The following is a 23,833-nucleotide window of genomic DNA, read 5'->3' as shown; positions in this document are numbered from 1 at the left end:
GCGTTATATCTCCCTAACGGCACACTGGGTAAATGCAGTGGCGGATGGGCCTGAGGCGGATAGCAATTTGGCGCATGTCCTTCCACCACCGAGGATTGCAGGGCGCTTCAGTTTGCCTCCTGTTCCTAACTCCTCCTACTCCGCTTCCTCATCCTCTACCGCCTCCTCATCCGGACAGCGTAACACCTTCACCACCAACTTCAGCACGGCCAGGGGTAAACGACAGCAGGCAGTTTTACAACTTGCCTGTTTGGGGGACAAACCACACACCGCGCAGGAGTTGTGGAGGAGCATGGAACAGCAGACAAATGAGTGGTTGCTGCCAGCGAGCCTCAAGCCCGGCCTGGTGGTGTGCGATAACGGGCGAAATCTCATAGCAGCTCTGGGCCTAGCCGGTTTGACGCACATCCCTTGCCTGGCGCATGTGCTGAATTTGGTGGTGCAGAGGTTCCTTAAAAACTACCCCGATATGTCAGAGCTGCTGCAGAAAGTGCGGGCCGTTTGTGCGCACTTTCGGCGTTCTCACCCTGCTGCTGCTCGCCTGGCAGCGCTGCAGCGTAACTTCGGCCTTCCCGCTCACCGCCTCATATGTGACGTGCCCACAAGGTGGAACTCCACCTTGCACATGCTGGAAAGACTGTGCGAGCAGCAGCAGGCCATAGTGGAGTTTCAGCTGCAGCACGCACGCGTGAGTCGCTCTGCGGAACAGCACCACTTCACCACCAATAACTGGGCCTCCATGCGAGACCTGTGTGCCTTGTTGCGCTGTTTTGAGTACTCCACCAACATGGCCAGTGGCAATGACGCCGTTCTCAGCTTAACTATCTTCGGGCGATGATGGAAGAGGATGTGGCACAGGATGAGGAGGAGGAGGAGGATGAAGAGGTAACATTTCCAAGGCTTTCAGGGCAGTCATTCGCAAGGGGCTCCGAGGGTGGGTTCCTGCACACGCAAACGCCAGGGACGCAATTGTCCAGCAGGGGCACAGTTCTGGAGGATGAGGAGGATGAGGAGGAGGAGGAGCTGGAGGAGGAGATGGAACCATGTTCACAGCAGGGTGGCACCCAGGCCAGCTCATGGCCATCACTGGTGCGTGGCTGGGGGGATACAGAGGACACGGACGATACACCTCCCACAGAGGACAGCCTTTCGTTGCCTCTGGGCAGCCTGGCACACATGAGCGATTACATGCTGCAGTGTCTCCACAACGACCGCCGAGTTGCCCACATTCTAACTTGTGCTGATTACTGGGTGGCCACGCTGCTGGATCCCCGTTACAAGGACAACGTACCGTCCTTAATTCACTCACTGGAGCGCGATCGCAAGATGCGCGAGTACAAGCGCACGCTGGTAGACGCCATGCTGCTGGCATTCCCATCTGACAGCGGGGCCACAGTGGAAGCACAAGGCAGAGGAGGAGGAGGAGGAGGTCGCCAACGCAACCAGGGCACCGCCAGCACCTCAGAAGGCAGGGTTAGCATGGCCGAAATGTGGAAAAGCTTTGTCAGCACGCCACAACAAACAGCAGCACCAGCAGCTCAGATGGAACGTCTTAGCAGGAGGCAGCATTTTACCAACATGGTGGAGCAGTATGTGTGCACACGCCTACATGTAGTGAATGACGGGTCTGCCCCCTTCAACTTCTGGGTCTCCAAATTGGGCACATGGCCTGAGCTTGCCCTTTACGCCTTGGAGGTGCTGGCGTGCCCTGCAGCCAGTGTATTATCTGAACGGGTATTTAGCACGGCTGGGGGCGTTATAACAGACAAGCGCAGCCGCCTGTCCAGAGACAATGTGGACAAGCTCACGTTCATTAAAATGAACCAGGCATGGATCCCACGGGACTTTTCCGTACCTTATGCAGAATAGCAATGGATACCGACCTTACCCACCCATTGTTCCATTTTTGCTCTTTCTCACTCTTTTGGGGTGTACCCTCATTTAAAATTTTTGAAAAGAAGCAGTGTTGGCTACCTCGTCCTCCTCCTCAGGGCCAGATTAATGTAGGGGCTATTGGAGCTGCAGCTCCAGGCCCCTACCTTTTATATAGGCCCCGGGTTGGCCATATTCACTGTTACCGCTCTTCTGTCACTTGTAAACACAGAAGTCTGGCTTCTATGCTCGCTTCCCCAGGCAGCACCCTCAGAACCTCCCCACACAGCGTGAAGGCCGGACAAGGAGGGACAGTTGGCGATGCATGGATGTGTTTATGGGCTTCAGAGACAGCATCCCATGTTGAATTAGGCATGCATGGCTGCACCCTTCCTCCTCTGGGTGCATGGCAAGGCACGGCCCTTAAGGCCCTTCAAAATCCTCAGCACCAAGCCCATGATGCTGTTAATCCGGCCCTGGTCCTCCTCCACCGCCGCTTCCACCTACACCGCCCATAGGTGTGCGCAGCCTATTGCATTAAGGTGTGCACCCCAAAGTTGAAATACACATGCATGTGTTTGCCAGCAGGGAGAGTAATGTATCGGGGCCATGTACCTGTAGGCAAGGAGAAATAGAGCAGAGCAGGTCCCAGGGAGATCTTTCCCATCTCCTCACTGGCAATGCTATGTGCCCTAGGTGATTAGGGTGTGCCCAGGCACACCCAGCACACCCTGTGCGCACGCCTATGTCACCGCCACATCCACCACCACCTCAACCTCCCTCCTACTCCATATGGGCCTCGTCCTTCAGAGATGAAGAAGAACATTGTTTTATTTTTCTGTTTTTTTTTGTTGTTTTAAGTTATTTCCCTATCCACATTTGTTTGCAGAGCACTTGCCATGCTCTTAATTACGTTTTGCTGCCATTTGCAGCACTCTAGCCCTTTCCTTTGGTGTTTTAGAGCCATTTTAGTGCCTTAAAGTTCGGGTCCCCATTGACTTCAATGGGGTTCGGTGTCCGGGAAAAGTTCGGTAAAAGTCCGGGACACGGACCCGGACTTTTTTTTAAAGTTCGGCCGAACCCGTCGAACACGGACATCTAGGTGTCCGCTCAACCCTAGTCCCTGACCCTTTTGCAAACTCATCCCTGAACCTTTTGCAAACTCATGCTGTACTGAAACCACATAGTGCTGCGGCACACGCCAAAACGCTTGCTCTAGCAGATGCTTGGGGGCACCATTGAGAATCTAATGGCACTGCCACATGTTTGCTAAAGGGCAGCTTGTTTCTGTGCATGTGGGGAAAACACACAATCTGCGTGAATGTAGCCTATGACACAATGTAGTGTTTTAGTAGTTGCATTCTGGGGTTATTATTGCAGCTTTACTCTTAAATTTAATCTTAAAGTGAAGCCATGGTTGAATCAGGAGTGACAATCTAATAATAGCAGGAGAAAGTAAATTGCATACGGTATCAGCAAATCGGTCCAGTGCTGCCTTGCGCCTCTGGACTTTAATATGGAAATAGCAAAGTCACTATTTGCATTAAGCCGGGCATACATGGATCGAAATTCCCTGCTGAACCGGCGGAATTGCGATCAAGGTATGGGCACCCTGGTTGTACAAAAGTCGACTTCTGTAAAACCAGCGTGTTGGGTTTTCCCCATCGATCAGTGCTGCTGGCTATTGGCAGCAGCACTAATCATATTCTGATGGCGGGAAAGGCTCCCTGCTATCACAATACAATAGCACAGCAGGAGGATTCCCCCATCCAAATCGAATGTGTGGATGGGAGAATCTCTGGATAAATAAAAAAATAAAAAAAATTATGACTGTATGGTCTGCCTTCTATATGACAGTTCCCAGGTCAGTATAGTACTGTGGGATAGGAGCACAAGGGTGCAAAAACCTCCACTATAAGAAAGATAGTAGAAGTTAGCCACAGAAAGCTTTATATGACCTTCACATTTTTACAAGCTTACTTTTTTATAATGTTTTATTGTATTAAATATAGATATATATAGCTTAGTAACTAAACTGAGCTCAATGTGGCAATGACTCTTAGTTGCATGTTCCCCTCAGATCTACAGCAACTGCACTTTCAAGTGCACTTGCAGTGCAAATGTAGTGTAAAGTGGATTTGCCTTTAGTAAATAAACCCCAATGTCTGCAGTGAGTCAGCTGACTTATAGGGGTTGATTTACTTAAGGCAAATAGACAGTGCACTTTGTAAAGTGAAGTTGCCCTCTGCTGGAGCAGTTTCTCCTGGGCTTAGTAAATGAGCAGGAGGCTTGCTGACTTCCATCATCCAATCATGTGCAAGAAAAAATACATTTTTTTTAAATTTTCATTGCACCACGATTGGGCAGTGGCGGCCTGTCTATAGGGGGCGCAGGGGCGCCGCCCCCCCCAAAAAAAGACAAAAAAAAATTCAATTTTTAGCCCACTAGGGGCGCCGGACTTAGTGGAGGCTATGGGGGGGGGGATTTTCCACCCCACGTGCGGCGGGCAGAGGTGCCGATTGGCGGCCTTCTGGGGGTCACCGGGGCGCAGAGCAATGCGCCCGACACTCCCCAATTTGTGATGTCCTGGCTGTAATTGGTCCAGACTCCAGCCTGGACCAATCATCATTCAGGACATCCTGACGTCGTTGGGGGCGGTGCCGGTGCGTGCATCAGTCACGCACCGTCACCGCTCTATCTCCTTCATCTCCACAACCCCCCCGGCCCCCTTTGCGGTGTTTTATCTTCCCCCATCTCCTGGAAGCGACCCCTGTGTGCTACCTTCCTGTAAGGCTGCCTAGTTCACCCTCTGCATTGCAGCCAGGTACGGACTCTCGGGAGCCAATCGTCATCCGCCAATGACGTCATCCGCCGGCGCCGCTCCGGACAGCTGAAGCAAGGAGACACTGGCTTGCTGCGGACCTGCGGCTGGTTCGGTCTACGGGTGTTGTGCCTTTCCCCCACCACCTTCAGGCGGCGGATCCCCCTCTCTGCTACTCCTCTTGTGTGGCTGCCCCGAGCCATCTGAGAGACTGGAGAGACGTTTCCATCCACCCCCCTGGCTCCTACAACAGGTACTGCCTCACTGTTTGGATGTATCCTGCTCATGCCCTTACCATGTGCCATGCCCTTACCATGACCTTTGCCATGCCCTTACCATGACCTGTGCCATGCCCTTAGCATGACCTGTGCCATGCCCTTACCATGACCTGTGCCATGCCCTTACCATGACCTGTGCCATGCCCTTACCATGACCTGTGCCATGCCTGTACCATCACCTGCGCTATGCCCTTACCATGACCTGTGACATGCCTATACCATCACCTGTGACATGCCTGTTCCATGACCGGTGCTATGCCCTTACCATCACCTGTGACATGCCTGTACCATCACCTGTGCCATGCCCTTACCATGACCTGTGCCATGCCCTTACCATGACCTGTGCCATGCCCTTACCAAGACCTGTGCCATGCCCTTACCATGACCTGTGACATGCCTGTACCATCACCTGTACCATGACCCGTGCCATGCCCTTACCATGACCTGTGCCATGCCCTTACCATGACCTGACCTGTGCCATGCCCTTACCATGACCTGTGCCATGCCCTTACCATGACCTGTGCCATGCCTGTGCCATGCCCTTACCATGACCTGTGCCATGCCTGTACCATGACCTGTGTCATGACCTGTGACATGCCTATACCATCACCTGTGACATGCCTGTGCCATGACCTGTGCCATGCTCTTACCATGACCTGTGCCATGCTCTTACCATGACCTGTGACATGCCCTTACCATGACCTGTGACATGCCCGTACCATGACCTGTGCCATGCCCGTACCATGACCTGTGCCATGCCCGTACCATGACCTGTGCCATGCCCTTACCATGACCTGTGCCATGCCCTTACCATGACCTGTGACATGCCCGTACCATGACCTGTGACATGCCTGTAACATCAACCTGTGTCATGACCTGTGACATGCCCTTACCATGACCTGTGACATGCCTATACCATCACCTGTGACATGCCTGTGCCATGCCCTTACCATGACCTGTGACATGCCCTTACCATCACCTGTGCCATGCCCTTACCATCACCTGTGCCATGCCTGTACCATCACCTGTGCCATGCCTATACCATCACCTGTGCCATGCCTATACCATCATCTGTGCCATGCCTGTGCCATGCCTGTACCATCACCTGTGCCATGCCTGTACCATGACCTCAAAGTCACGCAATTTTTTACCGCGTTTTTTGCCGCGAAGCAATACCTATTACATTTTTCTTTTTGCGCCCCCCCCCTCCCCCCAAAATTTTGAGCACCAGCCGCCACTGCAATTGGGTATTCTTTGCAAAGTGAAGCCTTACCTCATTTGCTAAGCTCTGGAACAACTGCACTTACTGGGTGCAACTGCACTTTGCAAAGTGCACAGTCTATTTGCATTTAGTAAATCACCCTATAGGCTTTCCTAGGAAGAAGAAGCAGTAAAACACAAGCACTGTGTAGTATTGCAAAGCAGGAAGCAGAGCTTGTCTATGTAATAAACAAATACGGCTGCCCCCATGTACATACATACAAAAAAGAAGGTTTTTAAAACATTAACATATTTTGATTAGGATATGTACATAACACTGATTTCTTCTACATGTCTAGATAAAAAAATCTTTAGAAAGATCATACAGTTCCATTAAAACTCAGACATAAGGTTTTGCTCCATGTGTAATCATTTTGCAAAATCAAACTTCATAAGATTACTTAAAATTTCGTTTACCCGCTTCCGGACCACCCCACATACAAATACTGTGGCAGGGCGCTTCATTCCCGAGAGAGGCAGAACAGCGGTCTGCCTATGTAAACAAGGCAAATCACCATTCTGTCAAGAGGGGAAGATGAAGATCCTGTGTTTCTACTAAGCAGTAACACGGATCTCTGTCTTTTCAGTCAGAGCACCCCACACACAGTTAGAAAGCACCCCCAGGGAACACATTTAACCCTCTGATTGCCCCTGATGTTAACTTCTTCCCTGCCAGTGTCATTAGTACAGTGACAGTTCATTTATATTAGCACTAATCACTTAACCGCCTTAGCGGTAAACCCGAGCGTGACTCGGGGTAGGAATTTTCTGCTATTAGCGGTATCCCCAAGTCACGCTCGGGGTCAATGGGCAGAGCGTGCAGACAGCGCAGCGGAGCTTCTCTTACCTGATCCTGGCGATCCAGCGATGAGCTCTCATTGCTGTGACCGCCAGCGAGATCTCCGCCGCTCGTCTGTCGGTAGGAGGACTTCCTAGTTCCGTTCCCTGCAGCAGCAATGCTGCATGGGAGCGGAACTAGGGAGGGAAATTCAAAAAAAAAAAAAAAAAAAAACGTTGCACAAAACACATAACACATTTTATATTATATATATGCATATATATATATATATATGCATATATTTATATATATGCATATATATATATGCATATATATATATATATATATATTTATATATATATATATATATATATATATATATATATATATATATATATATATATATATATATATATATATATATATATGCAAATATATATATATATATATATATATACATATATATATATGTATATATATATATACCTATATACACACACACACACACATATATATATATATATATATATATATATATATATATAAAATTATATTATTGATTCGATTATAATTCATGCGTATATATATATACACACACACACGTATATATATATATATATATATATCTATATACACACATATATATATAATATATAGCGCATGAATTATAATCTAATCAATAATATAATTTTATTATATATATTATATATTAAATAATAAAATAATATTATTGATTCAATTATAATTCACTTGTTTGTGTTTCAAATTTATCACATCTGGGATGTCTACTAGAGTCTTGTTTTGGTCAGGTTTAAGTCAGTAATTACTAAGAATTGTAGGCCTATAATACATAACGCCAAATTTCCATGAAAAGAATTGTACCGCTTTTGGAACAGAATTCCTGACAGAATCATACCGCCAGGGAGGTTAAGGGTTGATTTACTAAAGGCAAATAGACTGTGTGTTTTGCAAAGTGCAGTTGCATTCTACAAGTGCAGTTGCTCCAGAGCTTAGTAAATGAAGTTAAGCTTCACTTTGGAAAATAAAAAAATAAAAAAACAGCATTTTCGCTTGTACATGATTGGATGATGGAAATCAGCAGAGTTTCTGCTCATTTATCAAGCTCTGGAGTAACTGCACTTGCATAGTGCAACATCACTTTGCTAAGTGCTCAGTCTCTTTTCCTTTAGTAAACCAACCCCTAAGTGTCAGATTTGTCTGCCGCAATATCACAGTCCCGCTAAAAATCGCTAATCGCTGCCATTACTAAAAAAAAATAAATTAAAAAAATAAATGTTTTATAAATCTATCCAATAGTTTGTAGACACAGAAACTTTTGCGCAAACAATCAATATACGCTTATTGGTATTTTTTTTTTTTTTTACCAAAAACACATAGCAGAATATATATTGGCCTAAATTAATGAAGAATATAGATTTTTTACATTTTTTTTATTGGGTAAGTTTTATAGAAGAAAATAAAAAATATTATTATTTTTTTTTTTTCGAAATTGTCGGTCTTTTTTTGTTTATAGCCCAAAAAATAAAAACTGCAGAGGTGATCAAATACCACCAAAAGAAAGCTCTATTTGTGGGGAAAAAAGGACATCAATTTTATTTGGATACAGTGTCGCATGACTGTGCAATTGTCAGTTAAAATAATGCAGTGCCGTATTGCATAAAATAGCCTGGTCATGAAGGGGGGTAAATCTTCCGGAGCTGAAATGTTTAAAGGAAACCTTAGAGACAAATAAGGAGGCAGCAATTCCTGACCTCCTTGTGAAAATGCTCATAGCCTGGCTTTTCCTGGCTTCAATACCTTGTTATTGACTGACCTAACACACACGCAGCTGTCAAAAGTCAGAACTCCTGACCTGTATTATTCATTTTAGGCCAGAAACTCCTGAGGCGCTGAAGACACTAGATTCACGGCAGAAATGATTTTGTGAGCGGGACCTATTCAAAAGAATGGGACTTCTCTGCAAGCGCCCCGCAACTATATGCAATGCACGTGGTTGCAGAGCACAAGTTTGATAAAACGCCTGCCAAATGCTCTATGTAGAGCATGGGTGGGGAACCTTTTTGCTGCCAAGGGCCATTTGGGTATTTATAAAATCATTCGGGGGCCGTACAAAATTATCAACTTAAAAATGTGCCTGTTATATTTGGTCAAACATTTAATTAACTCACCCCTAATGTGATGGCTGCTGTGGGTACTGCTGGCTCTGACTGGTACTATGCTGTGGGTACTGCTGGCTGGTACTGCTGGCTCAAGCTGGTACTACTGGCTAGTACTGCTGTGGGTACTGCTGGCTCAGGCTGGTACTGCTGTGGGTACTGCTGGTTCAGGCCAGTACTGCTGGCTGGTACTGTGCTGTGGGTACTGCTGGCTGGTACTGTTGTGGGTACTGCTGACTCTGGCTGGTTCTGCTGTGGGTACTGCTGGTACTGTTGGTTCTGGCTGGTACCGCTGTGGGTACTGCTGGTTCTGGCTGGTACCGCTGTGAGTACTGCTGGTTCTGGCTGGTACTGCTGGCTCTGGCTGGTACAGCTGGTTCTGGCTGGTACTGCTGTGAGTACTGCTTGCTCTGGGTGGTACTGCTGGCTCTGGCTGGTACTGCTGTTTGTGCTGCTGGCTGGAAATGCTGGCTAGCAGCGGCGCCGCGCTGGAGGAAGAGCGCATTTGATATCATTCCGCCTGTGACTCAGACTGTCAGAACGAAGCCGAAACTATACAGGAAGCATCGGCTCCGTTCTGACAGATCAGCTGAGAGACACAGACTCAGCTGCACGGGGGGGCCAGACCAAATCACCTCAAGGGCCGCATACGGCCCCCGGGCCGTAGGTTCCCCACCCCTGATGTAGAGTGATCTGAATGCAGATCGCACTTCAGAGACCAAAAAAGCTCTTTAGTAACAGCAGCAGCCTCAGCGTGTATTAATTGTAATATTTGTTGATTGTCACCGCAGCACTTCACAGTTTGATTTCATGTGTTGCTGTTTAGCGTTGGAAAAGCCAAAAAAATGTCAAAGGATAAAAGGAGCTCAAGTGACCACAGATTTACAATCCAATATTTTTGGAACCTGAAGGAGCTCAATTATATCCTAAAAAGGAATAAATGTTGTTTTCCTAAAAACTTGTTTTTGCACAAATCGCCATGTGATATGTGTTTGGTGGCCCCTAAATAACTTTGGTATGCCTACTGTACACAAGTCAGCTAGGGGTTAATGGTTGATCTCAGCAGGATGCCAAGAGATTGCCCCCAGGATGAATCCCCTGCCACCCTCTTTCCTCATTAGCAGCAATTAATTACAGCACCCCCGGGTCCTTCTCCCCATGGGTGTGTGGAAGGAGTGCAGCCTTAATGAGGCTCACATTGAATCCCAATCTATTAATGTCCCCGGGCCTCCTGCTGAGAGTACGGCACAGCATACACAAACACACATCATATCCCTAACGTTAAGGACGTGAGCACATCAATGTCACGTTTCCCACAATGCACCGGGGAGACCCCTGCAGTTTTTTTGTTCTGACCCTGTAGGACGATAAGCACTATTTTCAGTGTATTTTCAGTAGGTGCACCTCTTGTGTTATTATTGTAATGTTTTCCAGAAAGTGTTATATTTTTGGCACAATGATTTTTGTTTTTCAATATTTTAATTTTTTTTTTTTATTTTGTTCAAATCTTATTTTATTAACTTTTTTAATTATATAAGACAAAGTTCATCTTTATAGTAAACATAGAAAAAACAAGTGTATAAAAAAAAAAAAAAAAAAAACTGTACCAATGTTTGGGGTACAGTGTACATTCCATATATCAAGGGAGTACAGTCCCAAACTAGTATATGATAAGAACTTACTCAATGTCACGTTTCCCACAATGCACCGGGGAGACCCCTGCAGTTCTTTTGTGTGACCCTGTAGGACGGTAAGAACTATTTTCAGGTGTGTTTTTAGTAAGTGCACCTCTTGTGTTATTATTCTGTTTTCCAGAAAGTGTTTTATTTTTGGCACAATAATTTTTATTTTTTAATAATTTTATATATTAAATATATTCTAGAAATTTATTCAAAAATACATTTTTTTTTTTTTTTTTTTTAATTTAACAATGAAAAGCTGCTCAACGGTTATCACAGTACATTCAGATTATACAGTTAGAGCTCTCAACAACAATGTAGTACAAAGGAATTGCCTGATTGGAAACGAATTGAATGGACTGTAAAGGTTAAGCTCACCTTTGTAATAAAATCACTGTGCAGTCTAGGATGCCCTGTGCTTTTAGAAATACTGTGTAGCAAAATATGAAGTTTAAAGTGATACTAAAGGCCTTTTTTTTTTTTGTTAAAATAAAAAAGAGGTAATACCTGTTCTGATATTAAACAGAAAGGTCCCGTCTATGCTCTTCTGGAAGTCCCCCGCTGGCGCTGTTAGCTTCTCTCTCCTCCAGGTGCCTCCTTTGCAAGCCAGGTGCTATGGGGGCACCAATGCTCCCGACTTTGGCTGTGTGCGTGCATAGACACACACAGCACTGGTAAGCCACGCACCCTTTTCACAGGAGTTTAACTGACAGCGGCTGGAGTCTTTGGCTCTAGCAGCCCTCTTTGTCTCCTGTGAAAGCAGCAAGGTTTTAAGCGGTGCTTTACCTGGCATAGTTCAGGAGTGGAGACTGGCACCAGGTAAGTGTTTGGGGATGGGGGTGGGTACGGCAAGTAGTGGGGCATTATATTCTTTAATGTAGGGAATGCATTAAGGTAAAGAACCCATTTGACTTTGGAACCACTTTAAAGATGAATTCCAAATGGGTGGAGGAGGTGCCCAACTTGGGGGGAGACGACTGGGATGATATGTGGAGTTTCCCGTCTACACACCTAGTTTCTGCTAGGGATCGCCTAATCCACTTTCAATCCATCCAATTTTTGCACAGAATTTACTACACACCCGCCAGGCTTGCTAGAATTTACCCGGGGTCCTCAGCTGAGTGCTGGAGATGTTCTCATGCTCCGCGCTGACTTTGGGCATATCTTCTGGCAGTGCCCAGTGGTTCAAGATTTCTGGACTGCTGTGCTGCGCTGCATTGAGGAGACAACGACTATACAGGTTCCTAGAACTGTGGATATTTGTCTGTTGGTTTGGTTTGGTAGAAAATATAGTACCAACCAGGGCCCTCCCTCTGTACATTAACAAGTTTGCTGCTATTTTATGCCCGTAAGGCCCTGCTCCTTCATTGGAAGAGACCGGTGGCTCCAACTGCTCTCTTTTGGAAGGGTCTGGTGAGCAAGGTGACTCCGCTCTATAAAGCTACTTACCCAAGTAGAGGTTGTCCGAAAAAATTTGACAAGGTGTGGAAACTGTGGCTGGACAATCCGGCCTCGACCACCTGCTGAACGGAGAATCGTATCCTTTCTGCTGTCATCGTGAGTTGGTGTTGGGGTTGGAGAGCTGCCTGAAATACTGCATCCTTACTGCTGTTTTGTGAAGTTGTAAACATGTTTGGATTTTGATGGGGTGTACAAGCCTCAGAGAGGCTCATCCGTATATGGTGATGGGCCTGTTGGGTTGTGAGCCTAGGTTGTTGGGAAATGCGGGAGGGGGTTTTATTTTGCTGTCTTTTTTTTTGTGTTTGTACTTGCCCTGCGTAGCAATTGTGAGTTTTGTTGTGTTCTTTTCTATGTTTAAAACAATAAATAGAAATTAAAAAAGAAAAAAAAAAAAAAGATGAATTCCAGGTATGGCATTTTTACATAGTTACTGATTGGTTGTTGTAGATTACTGCACATCATTGCCATTTTCACATCTGATTAAGGCCCTAATGGCCCGTACACACGATCCGAAAATCGGACGAAAATTAACGCTTGTGAAAGGATCGGACGATAATCGGATCGTTAGTACACAGCTTACGAGAGGCGATCACGACAGTTCACCCGATATTATCCGGTCGTGCAAGCATAAAAATTTTGATCGTATTATAACACATCGTACGATAATCGTATTATCAGTAGGTTGTTCGTCCGAAAAAAATGGTGAGCAGTAGACAGCGCATGAGCAGTAGACATCATTTTCCCCTCACACGCTACAGCATGGTTACGCATACCGGAAGCTAAGAATTATCGTCCGAGAAAATTCGTATCGTGAGTAACCTCTCCCTTTGAGCGAATATTATTGAGAGCTGCTAGAATACTAAAAATAACGGATGGAACGTCGCCCGATTTTCAGATCGTGTGTACTGGGCATTAGGATGGAAACATTTTGGATCAGCTATAGCATAGCTAAGGCTGGTTATCCTTTGGGTGGCAATACAGACTGAAAATGATTTGAGAATGCATTGCCTGGTTTATCTATGGATTAGTGAGTATTAGATGTGTTATTGTTGCCTCTTTTCAGAACTGTCCAACATGTGGAGACCCAGGAGGTCGAGAGAGAGCGGAGGAAGGAGCTTCCGCAGCCAATGGAACCCCAGATGAATGGAAAGGAGCAGCCAATAGGGTAGGTCCACTTATTGGGTTAGTCCACCAAAATTGTCTGGTTAGGTTTGGATTGAATAACTTGTTGGCTTTTTATATTCCTAACGCACTCCAGAGGTAAGATTGTCTTAATAGAAATTTTGGATTTGCTATTCATATCATATGATTCTTTCTGCTGCTGTAAAAGTCTCAATTGCCCTTTTGCATTCCCTGTAATAAAAAACAGGTCATTCAAAAAAGAAGAATAAGACCACCTTGATACGATTGTGTCAAGTGGCCAGAGTTGGAAACTCAGGTGCCATATGGAGTCTTACCTCATTGTTTAGAATACCTAAAGTGTAATTCAAGAACAAAAATGTATTATATTGCAGCTTACCAGTCCTTCTTTAAGACTCCATTCACACCTGGGTGTTTTTGAGCGTTTTTCAGCTCCAATAACGCTCAAAAAAACGTTCCAAAACGCCCAACAAGTAAAACCCCATTCATTTAAATGGCCCCTGTTCCCATCTGAGCGTTTTGCAAAATGCCTGTAGCTGAAAAAAAGTACATGAGCTTCTTTTTGGGCTGATTACCAGCGTTTTTGATAGATGTCAATGCCTGCCTCCAAAAACGCCTGAAAAAATCGCGGTAAAAATCACGGTAAGAATTGCGGTAAAAAAACGTGCGAAAACGCTACGCTCAAGTGTGAATGCAGCCTAAGGCCCCTTTCACACTTGTGCAACTTTGGACATCAGAGTTGCACGACATGTCGTTCCCCATGTTTTCCAATGATAACCATTCATATATGCGCAACTTAAAGTTGCAGCAACTTCAAAGTAGTTCACTCACTACTTTGGTCTGACTTTCATGCAACTTCAGGGCCATAGACTTCAATGTTAACCCTCAGAAGTTGCATGAAAGTCATACCAAATTGTTATACTTTGCAACTTGTGTGCAACAGTTGTCCATTAACCGTTTGCCGACCGCCGCAAGTAAATTTACTGCGGCGGTCAGCCCCGGCCAGGCAGAGTGACGTTAATTAACGTCACTAGCCTGGGAGGGTCTGGGGAGCGAGTGCGCGCCCGCGGAGGCGCGCTCCCGCTCCCGCGCGGTCACGAACCCCCCCGATGTCCGCCGGTCACTCGGCGATCGTCGGGGGAGAGGGAGAAAGTCAGGCAGCTTGTGTAAACAAGCCGCCTGTCATTCTCCTCGGTGTAAAAACCCTGATCACACACTTCTACTATGTAGAACCGTTGATCAGTGTCCTTACACCTCAAGCCACAGCCAATCACAGTAAGAATCACGCCCCTAGGGACACACACAGCCCCTCCCTCTCAAATAAAGTTAACCCCTTCACTACCAGTGTATTTTTACAGTAACAGTGCATATGTATAGCACTGATTACTGTAGAAATGTCACTGGTAACCCCAAAAGTGTCAAAAATGTCAGTCAAGTGTCCGATCTGTCCGCTACAATGTCGCAGTACCGCAAAAAAAATCGCAGATCGCCGCCATTACGCGTTAAAAAAAAAACAACAAAAATGACAAAAATCTTTCCCTTTGTTGGTAAACGCGATAACTTTTGCGCAAACCAATAAAAATACGCATTTTGCGATTTTTTTTTTTTACCAAACATATGTAGCATAAAACAAATTGGCTGAAAATGTTAAAAAATTTTGATTTTTAAATTTTTTTGGGGGGGAATTTCATATAAAAAAATGTGAAAAATATTGTTATTTTTGCAAAATTTACGCTCTTTTTTTGTTTATAGCGCAAAAAGTAAAAAGCGCACAGGTGATCAAATACCACCAAAAGAAAGCTCTGTTTGTGGGAAAAAAAGGACGTCAAATTTGTTTAGGTACAGCGTCGCACGACCGCGCAATTGTCCGTTAAAGTCACGCAGTGCCGAAACGCAAAATACCCCCTGGTCGTTTAGCAGCCAAATCCTCCGGGGCTTAAGTGGTTAAAACTGGTCAAAGCCAAAGTCGTATCCATGTTGCACCCATCCAAAGTTGCGTCAAAGATGCATCAAAGTTGCACCAAAGTTGCACTCCAAAGTCGGTGCAACTTTGGAGTTGTACAAGTGTGAAAGGGGCCTAAAGCTTTTTTGTCAGGTGATCTTTTCTGCTCCAGGGTGGGAACGCTCACTGTACAGTATCTACAGAAGTGTTGTCACCCTAGGACTAGAAGTGCGTTAGGACTACAAAACACTTTGGGGTTGATTTACTAAAGGCAAATACACTGTGCACTTTGTAAAGTGCAGTTGCATTCTGCATGAGCAGTTGCTTCGCAGCTTGGAAGTGAGCAGAGCTTTTGCTCATTTACTATCATTCAATCATGTGCAAGCAAAAATGCAGATTTTTTTTATTTTCCTTGCACTTGATTGGGTACTTTTTGCAAAGTGAAGCTTTACTTCATTTACTAAGCTCTGGAGCAACTGCACTTGTGGAGTGCAAATGCACTTTGCAAAGTGCACAGTCTATTTTCCTTTAGTAAATCTAGCCTATAATTCTTTCCTCATCTCCATAACAAAGTTCAGAGATGTTCTATAGTTCACAGGACTGTTAACACTGTTTACGATCTTGATGCAGCACTGTCAGCTCACTAAAGCTGGCCATACATGGATCACAATTCGGCCGTTCGGCAGGGACCATCCATCGATCAACTTGGGTACATCCAGCCTGCTGGATCTTTTACATGCAATTGCTATAAGTGTCGGCAGAATACAATAGAGCTGTGGAAGGCATTCCCCCATCAACACTATCTGGGGAATCGAGTGACTTTTTTTCTTTCCACCCATGGTGAAAGGAAAGAAGATCAAATCCTCTATGGGCTGCTTAAGGAAATTAGCAGCTCACTTATCAAACAGATATAGGACAACAGGGGGCAAATAAGAGAAGTTAATTTTCAGGGTTTTCATACCCTTTTATATATATAGTTATATATACTGTATATATAGGTAATATTTCTATAAAATGCAGAGACGGGTGAGGGTATCACATATTTGGATTCCTTGCAGCCTACAGCCATTGGTCGGCACTTAAAGACCCAGAATGGTCTCTTGAGCCCTCCTCCAGAAGATCCCCTGAACAACAGCCAGGCCTCCCTATATGAGATGCTGCAAGAAAAGAGTCGCTGGTGTGGGGTCAGTATGGACCAGTCTGCTTTGCTCCCCCTCCGCTTCAAAAACATCCGGGAGAAGACAGATGCCCATTTTGTGGAAGTCATTAAAGAGGACAGGTAATTGCAAGTCTTTTGGGAATATCACAAAACATGAGCCAATGAGTTATTTCTAAAAAGTTGAATAGTCAAGCCGAATGGCCGGCTTCTGTTGCATGGGCATGCTGGATAACCAGCGCCCGATCAGCGCTGGCAGCCAATGGCTGTGATCGCTGACTGGTGTGTTCTGGCAGGGGCAGAGGGTCTCCCTGTCAGAACACAATAGCTCAGAGGGGAGATCGCTGCACTAAGATTGCATAGTTAGTACAGCGAGCTCCTCCCGAGTGCCTTTGTTTTTTTTTTTGTTTAGCCCACGGAGTTAAATGAAAAACATTTAAAGTGTGTACCAGGCTTTAGTGTGGACATCTTGGGGTTTATTTACTAAAGCTAGAGGGTGCAAAATTAGTCACATTTTTGCAAAGAAGTCAATCAGTTTCTAACCTCAGCTTGTTCAATTAGGCTTAGGGAATAAAACCTGGAAGCTGATTGGTTTCTATGCAGAATTGTGACTAATTTTGCACTGATTATTACACACATACATGGACATATAGGACTAATCAATACACATATGGGGATTATAGGAGGTAGAAGCAGGGTTGGTCAAATCTTCTTTGACTCTCAGAAAACATCAAAGCTTTCCTCGCTGACCTGTTTCTGTTTTTCAGCCTAATGAAAGATTACTTCTTCAAACCGCCAATTAACCGCTTCAGCCTAAACTTTCAAGACAAGGAGCTGGAAATGTCATATCGAGCCAGCTACCAAGAGGAGGTAATAATCCGTAGCATTGTTACACATTCATAATGGAGCAGCCATATATAGTCCATGGTGGAGAGTATTTATTCACTCCAGTAAAGCCAGGCTCCAAACCGAGTCTATGGGGTTTATTTACTAAAGGCAAACAGACTGTGCACTTTGCAAAGTGCAGTTGCACTCTACAAGTGCAGTTGCTCCAGAGCTTAGTAAATGAGGTAAAGCTTCACTTTGCAAAAAGTACCCAATCACGTACAAGGAAAATGAAAAAAAAAAGTGCATTTTTGCCTGCACATGATTGGATGATGGAAGTGGGCAGAGCTCTTGCTCATTTACTAAGCTGTGTAGCAGCTGCACTTTACAAAGTGCATAGTGTATTTGCCTTTAGTAAATCAACCCCTATATGTAGTTTGTCTGCACCAGACAGCCAACGTCTGCTCAGGAACGTGCAAGGAGGTTTAATATAGAATTTATGGGACTGTATATTGCTGTAATGTTAAATCATTTATTGACATGTTAAAGTGTAACTGCGCCTTTGGTAGCTTACCCTGTCTCCAGAGCTCAGAGTACTCTCTATAGCGGGGGTATTGAATTAAAATTCATGAAGGTCCAGTAGGTAAAATTTTCTTCCAACCGAGGTCCGAATCATATGTTTGGCTCTCAATGGCGCCTCTGCACAATGGGCAAATGTGGCGCATCTTTACGAGTGCCACATCACATGGCGCCACAATGCCATGCAGCTTGGTACGGCGTAATTAAAAGAAAAAAAAGGTTGAGGACTTATTTTTCTGCGTTTCTGCTTATAAGGCAGCCCACTGAAATAAATGGGCCGCCTACACGCGTTACGCAATAATGTGAACCTAGTCTACGATCCTTCACATCTCAATCCTTTTTATTACTTAAGTGTTCTCAGTCCCCCTGCACATCATCCCCCCTTCACATTACAGTCCTCAGCCCTTCACATTCTTGTCTGTGGCCCCCTTTAAATCACCCCCTACATTAAATTAAAATTCCCAGCCCCTTTCATATCACCCACCCTTGACATTCCTGTTCTCGCCCCCTTTATAGTACCCCTCCTTCACATTGCAGTCCCCATCCCCCCTTCACATTCCTGTCCTCACCCCCTGTACAGCACCCCCCTTCACATTCCTGTCCTCACCCTCTTTATAGCCCCCCCTTCACATAACTGTCCTTATCCCCTTTATAGCACCCCCTTCACATAACTGTCCTCACCCTGTTTCTAGCACCCCCCTTCACATAACTGTCCTTATCCCCTTTATAGCACCCCCTTCGCATAACTGTCCTCCCCCCATTTATAGCACCCCCCTTCACATAACTGTCCTCACCCTTTATAGCACCCCCCTTCACATAACTGTCCTCACCCCTTTATAGCACCCCCTTCACATAACTGTCCCCCTCCCCCTTTACAGCACCCCCCTTCACATAACTATACTCACCCCGTTTATAGAACCTCCCCCCTTCAAATAACTGTCCTTACCCCCTTTATAGCACCCCCCTTCACATAACTGTCCTTACCCCCTTTACAGCACCTCCCTTCACATAACTGTCTTCCCCCCCTTTATAACACCCCCTCCACTTAACTGTCCTCACCCCCTTTATAGCAAGCCCTTCACATAACTGTCCTCACCCCTTTATAGCACCCCCTTCACATATCTGTCCTCACCCTCTTTATAGCACCCCCTTTCACATAACTGTCTGTTACCCCCTTTATAGCACCCCCCCTTCACATAACTGTCTTCCCCGCCCTTTATAGCACCCCCCTGCACATAACTGTCCTTATCCCCTTTATAGCACCCCCTTCACATAACTTTCCTCCCCCCATTTATAGCACCCCCCCCTTCACATAACTGTCCTCCCCCTTTATGGCATCCCCCTTCACACAACTGTCCTTATCCCCTTTATCACACCCTTCACATAACTGTCCTCCCCCCATTTATAGCACCTCCATTCACATAACTGTCCTCCCCCTTTATAGCACCCCTTCATATAACTGTCCTCCCCCTTTACAGCACCCTCTTCACATAACTATCCTCACCCCCTTTATAGCACCCCCTTCACATAACTGTCCTTACCCCCTTTATAGCACACCCCTTCACATAACTTTCCTTACCTCCTTTATAGCACCCCCCTTCACATAACTGCCTTTCCTCCACCTTTATAACACCCCCTTCACATAACTGTCCTCACCCCCTTTATAGCACCCCCCTTCACATAACTGTCCTCACCCCCTTTATAGCACCCCCTTCACATAACTGTCCTTACCCCCTTTATAGCTCCCCCTTCACCTAACTGTCCTCACCCCATTTATAGCACCCCCCTTCACATAACTGTCTTCCCCCCCTTTATGGCATCCCCTTCACACAACTTTTCTTATCCCCTTTATCACACCCTTCACATAACTGTCCTCCCCCCATTTATAGAACCTCCATTCACATAACTGTCCTCCCCCTTTATAGCACCCCCTTCACATAACTGTCCTCCCCCCTTTACAGCACCCTCTTCACATAACTATCCTCACCCCCTTTATAGCACCCCCTTCACATAACTATCCTCACCCCCTTTATAGCACCCCCTTCACATAACTGTCCTTACCCCCTTTATAGCACACCCCTTCACATAACTGTCCTTACCTCCTTTATAGCACCCCCTTCACATAACTGTCTTTCCTCCACCTTTATAACACCCCCTTCACATAACTGTCCTCACCCCCTTTATAGCACCCCCCTTCACATAACTGTCCTCACCCCCTTTATAGCACCCCCTTCACATAACTGTCCTTACCCCCTTTATAGCTCCCCCTTTACCTAACTGTCCTCACCCCATTTATAGCACCCCCCTTCACATAACTGTCTTCCCCCCCTTTATAACACCCCCTCCACTTAACTGTCCTCACCCCCTTTATAGCACGCCCTTCACATAACTGTCCTCACCCCCTTTATAGCACCCCGCTTCACATAACTGTCCTCACCCTCTTTATAGCACCCCCTTCACATAACTGTCCTCACCCTCTTTATAGCACCCCCTTTCACTTAACTGTCCTCACCCCCTTTATAGCACCCCCTTCACCTAACTGTCCTCACCCCATTTATAGCACCCCCCTTCACATAACTGTCCGTTACCCCCTTTATAGCACCCCCCTTCACATAACTGTCTTCCCCGCCCTTTATAGCACCCCCCTGCACATAACTGTCCTTATCCCCTTTATAGCACCCCCTTCACATAACTTTCCTCCCCCCATTTATAGCACCCCCCCTTCACATAACTGTCCTCCCCCTTTATGGCATCCCCCTTCACATAACTGTCCTTATCCCCTTTATCACACCCTTCACATAACTGTCCTCCCCCCATTTATAGCACCTCCATTCACATAACTGTCCTCCCCCTTTATAGCACCCCCTTCACATAACTGTCCTCCCCCCTTTACAGCACCCTCTTCACATAACTGTCCTCACCCCCTTTATAGCACCCCCTTCACATAACTGTCCTCACCCCCTTTATAGCAACCCCCTTCACATAACTGTCCTCACCCCCTTTATAGCACCCCCTTCACATAACTGTCCTTACCCCCTTTATAGCACCCCCTTCACCTAACTGTCCTCACCCCATTTATAGCACCCCCCTTCACATAACTGTCCTCCCCCCATTTATAGCACCCCCTCTGCACATAACTGTCCTCACCCCCTTTATAGCACCCCCCTTCACATAACTGTCCTTATCCCCTTTATAGCACCCCCTTCACATAACTGTCCTCACCCCTTTATAGCACCCCGCTTCACATAACTGTCCTCACCCTCTTTATAGCACCCCCTTCGCATAACTGTCTTCACCCCTTTATAGCACCCCGCTTCACAAAACTGTCCTCCCCCATTTTATCGCACCCCCCCTTCACATAACTGTCTTCCCCCATTTTATTGCGCCCCTCCTTCACACTGCAGTCCCCAGCCCCCCCATTAAAATTCCTATCCTCACCCTCTTTATAGCATCCCCCGACATTCCTGTGCTCATCCCTTTTTTTAAAACCCCCCTTCACACTGCAGTCTCCAGCCCCCCTTCACATTTCAGTCCTCACCCCCTTTGTAGAACTCCATCCCCTTCATATCACTCCCTTTACATTTCTGCCCTGCCTCTTTGATATCACTCCTCTTTCCCTCTTTACGTCAGCAGTGCCTTCTTCCCTGTCCTACCTTACACAGGGCAACGTGGCTGACATCGGAGGCACAGCAGCTGACATCTGAAGTGCAGCAAAGGGATGGACGGAGGGTGGAACCTGCTGCCCCAGTTAACGATTGGTTGCTAGAATACATGGCAGTTCTAGCAACCAATCAGTTAACTGTACCAGCCCCCGTCCTCTGTGCATCACTGTGCTGCTCCTCCGATGTCAGCTCTGTAAAGTCAGAGCTACAGCTGCAACTGCAGCAGCGGCGGCGGAAGGAGAAAAACAGATCCTAAATGGCGCGACCGTGGCGGGGCCGGACAGATCATTGATTGGCTCCGAACTTGGCCGGCGGTCCGCCATTTAGTGATGCCTGCCCTATAGTAATAAATGGTGAATGCATGGCTCATGCAAGCGTCCTGCTGTAAAGATTTTGACAGGCAGCTGTGCAGTTTGCTGGTTCGGGAAAAGGGCCTGCATTGATTGCCTTTTGTTTGCTTGGTGCTGTTCAAATGCAGGTCAAAAGAAGGTCAAAAGCAGGTCATATGTACCTGTAAATTAATTCTGAATGATCTCATTGGCATCTCAAGCCCAAACACAAGCCCAAAGCCCATTGACAGTGGCCCTTGGACTGGCAGAAGTGGCTAAATGCGGGAAAACATACCATATAAGTTTAATATGTTACACCTTATTTGCAGCTAAAAAAGGGCCTTTGTGTAAGAGAGATTAATCGTGTGCTTTAAAAAGTAGCGTACTGGTGTCAGTAAAATGTATAATGCCAATACCTGGTAATCAGGAATACATAAGGCACTGCTTATTGAGTCTTCCTACCTTTTGGGTGCCTCCGCTTTACTGCTGAGAAGTCATGAGTTTGATCACTGGTGTAAATAAGATTTATTTTTTATCCGTTAGTGGATATTGGACTATTTAATGAAAGTAGAGTTTCCTTAGTAAGCTTTCATAAAGCTCAATAGAAGATGAGAACAGAGTATGATGGTATTGCTGCTGTGGCCACAAAGTCTTGCAGTTATTGGTACTGTTAAAGCGGAGTTCCGGCCTATTTTGCAACTTTACACCGTTAGTTAGATTAAAATAACCTGAAACAGAATTGGATAATTATAATTTTTTTGTTTTGTTTCACTTACCTTATTTTTTCTGAAAATTAACTTACCTTCCTTCCACTTCCTCCCTCTGCGGCCGCGGCTCCTAACCTCACTTCCTCCTTTGCATTGACTCCTGGGAGATAAGCGTCATCAATCACAGGAGTCAATGCGCCTGCACCGGTGTCCCTCGACACTTCCGGTGCAAGCGTGTCCTTCTCTGCCGATGAATGGAGAACAGCTTCTGGGCATGCACAATGAGCTGTGGGATGACGCGCCTGCACCGGAAGTGACGTGGCATGGCATTCTGAGACTCCGACATCCAGGAAGATGGACGCGAAGAGGGACGATCTGGCTTCAGCTGCCCACGCTGGAGATGGCAGCGCTGGACAAGAAATTTTCAAGGTAAGTTTTTCTTACAGGGGACAGTTCAGAGGCTATCGTTGGGTAAATGCACCAGCCTTGACTGTCCTGGGGGTATTTTTATCCCCAAAAATTTTTTTGCCCGGAACTCCGCTTTAAGTGGACTGGAAGGGTTTATATAGGTCAAGTCAGACATGGCAGGCTCTGCTTCTTCTTGCTGCTGAAGGAGAAGTCTCAATGTGACACCCTAAATCAGAGGTGCATAACTGGTGGCCTGTGACCTCCTGCTCTGGGATGGCGAGTCAGCAAGCCCAGATTGTGGGTTGCCGACCTGTCATCACAGAGCATTGAGTGTTGTGAATGGAGCCCGCGGTAGAGTAAGCAAGCAGCTGTGGAGCAGAGCCGCATAAGCCAATTCTTCCTGTATAACGCTGGCTCCTGTCACAGGCAGGGAGATACCAAATGCACTCCACCTGGGACAGCAACAGCCAGCGATATCTGAATGGAAGACTGGTATTAAAGGTCAGTTTATTACTAAAATCACAGTGTATATATAGGTATATCTGTTCTGCAGTGGTTACTGGGCTGCTTTTCAAACTGGTCATTGCACCTGCGGCTTACCTGCACTGAGCCCATTTGGGTGGATTTACTAAAGGCAAAAAGAAGCAGTTGCTCCAGAGTTTAGTAATGAGCTTCCATCATCCAATCATGTGCAAGAAATTTTTTTTTCAATTTTCATTGCATGTGGTTGGGTATTTTTTTGCAAAGTAAAGGTTTACC

The 23,833-nt window shown here is 46.0% G+C and overlaps 1 protein-coding gene across 1 annotated transcript in view; it reads left to right on the top strand.

The window, feature by feature from the left end:
- The window catches only part of ADCY9 (adenylate cyclase 9), a 211,588-nt gene that overhangs the window by 170,841 nt on the left and 16,914 nt on the right, over window positions 1-23,833 (top strand). The window contains exons 3-5 of the mRNA XM_082260632.1: window positions 13,390-13,491; window positions 16,467-16,687; window positions 17,332-17,434. Of these exons, the coding sequence (XP_082116758.1) occupies window positions 13,390-13,491; window positions 16,467-16,687; window positions 17,332-17,434 (426 nt within the window). The remainder of the gene's footprint in view (window positions 1-13,389; window positions 13,492-16,466; window positions 16,688-17,331; window positions 17,435-23,833) is intronic.

This window comes from Pelophylax lessonae (genome assembly GCF_965119305.1).
Source record: "Pelophylax lessonae genome assembly, chromosome: 6".
NCBI lineage: Eukaryota > Metazoa > Chordata > Amphibia > Anura > Ranidae > Pelophylax > Pelophylax lessonae.
Note: the sequence above shows the minus strand (reverse complement) of the source record. Positions and strands in the feature narration are given on the sequence as shown.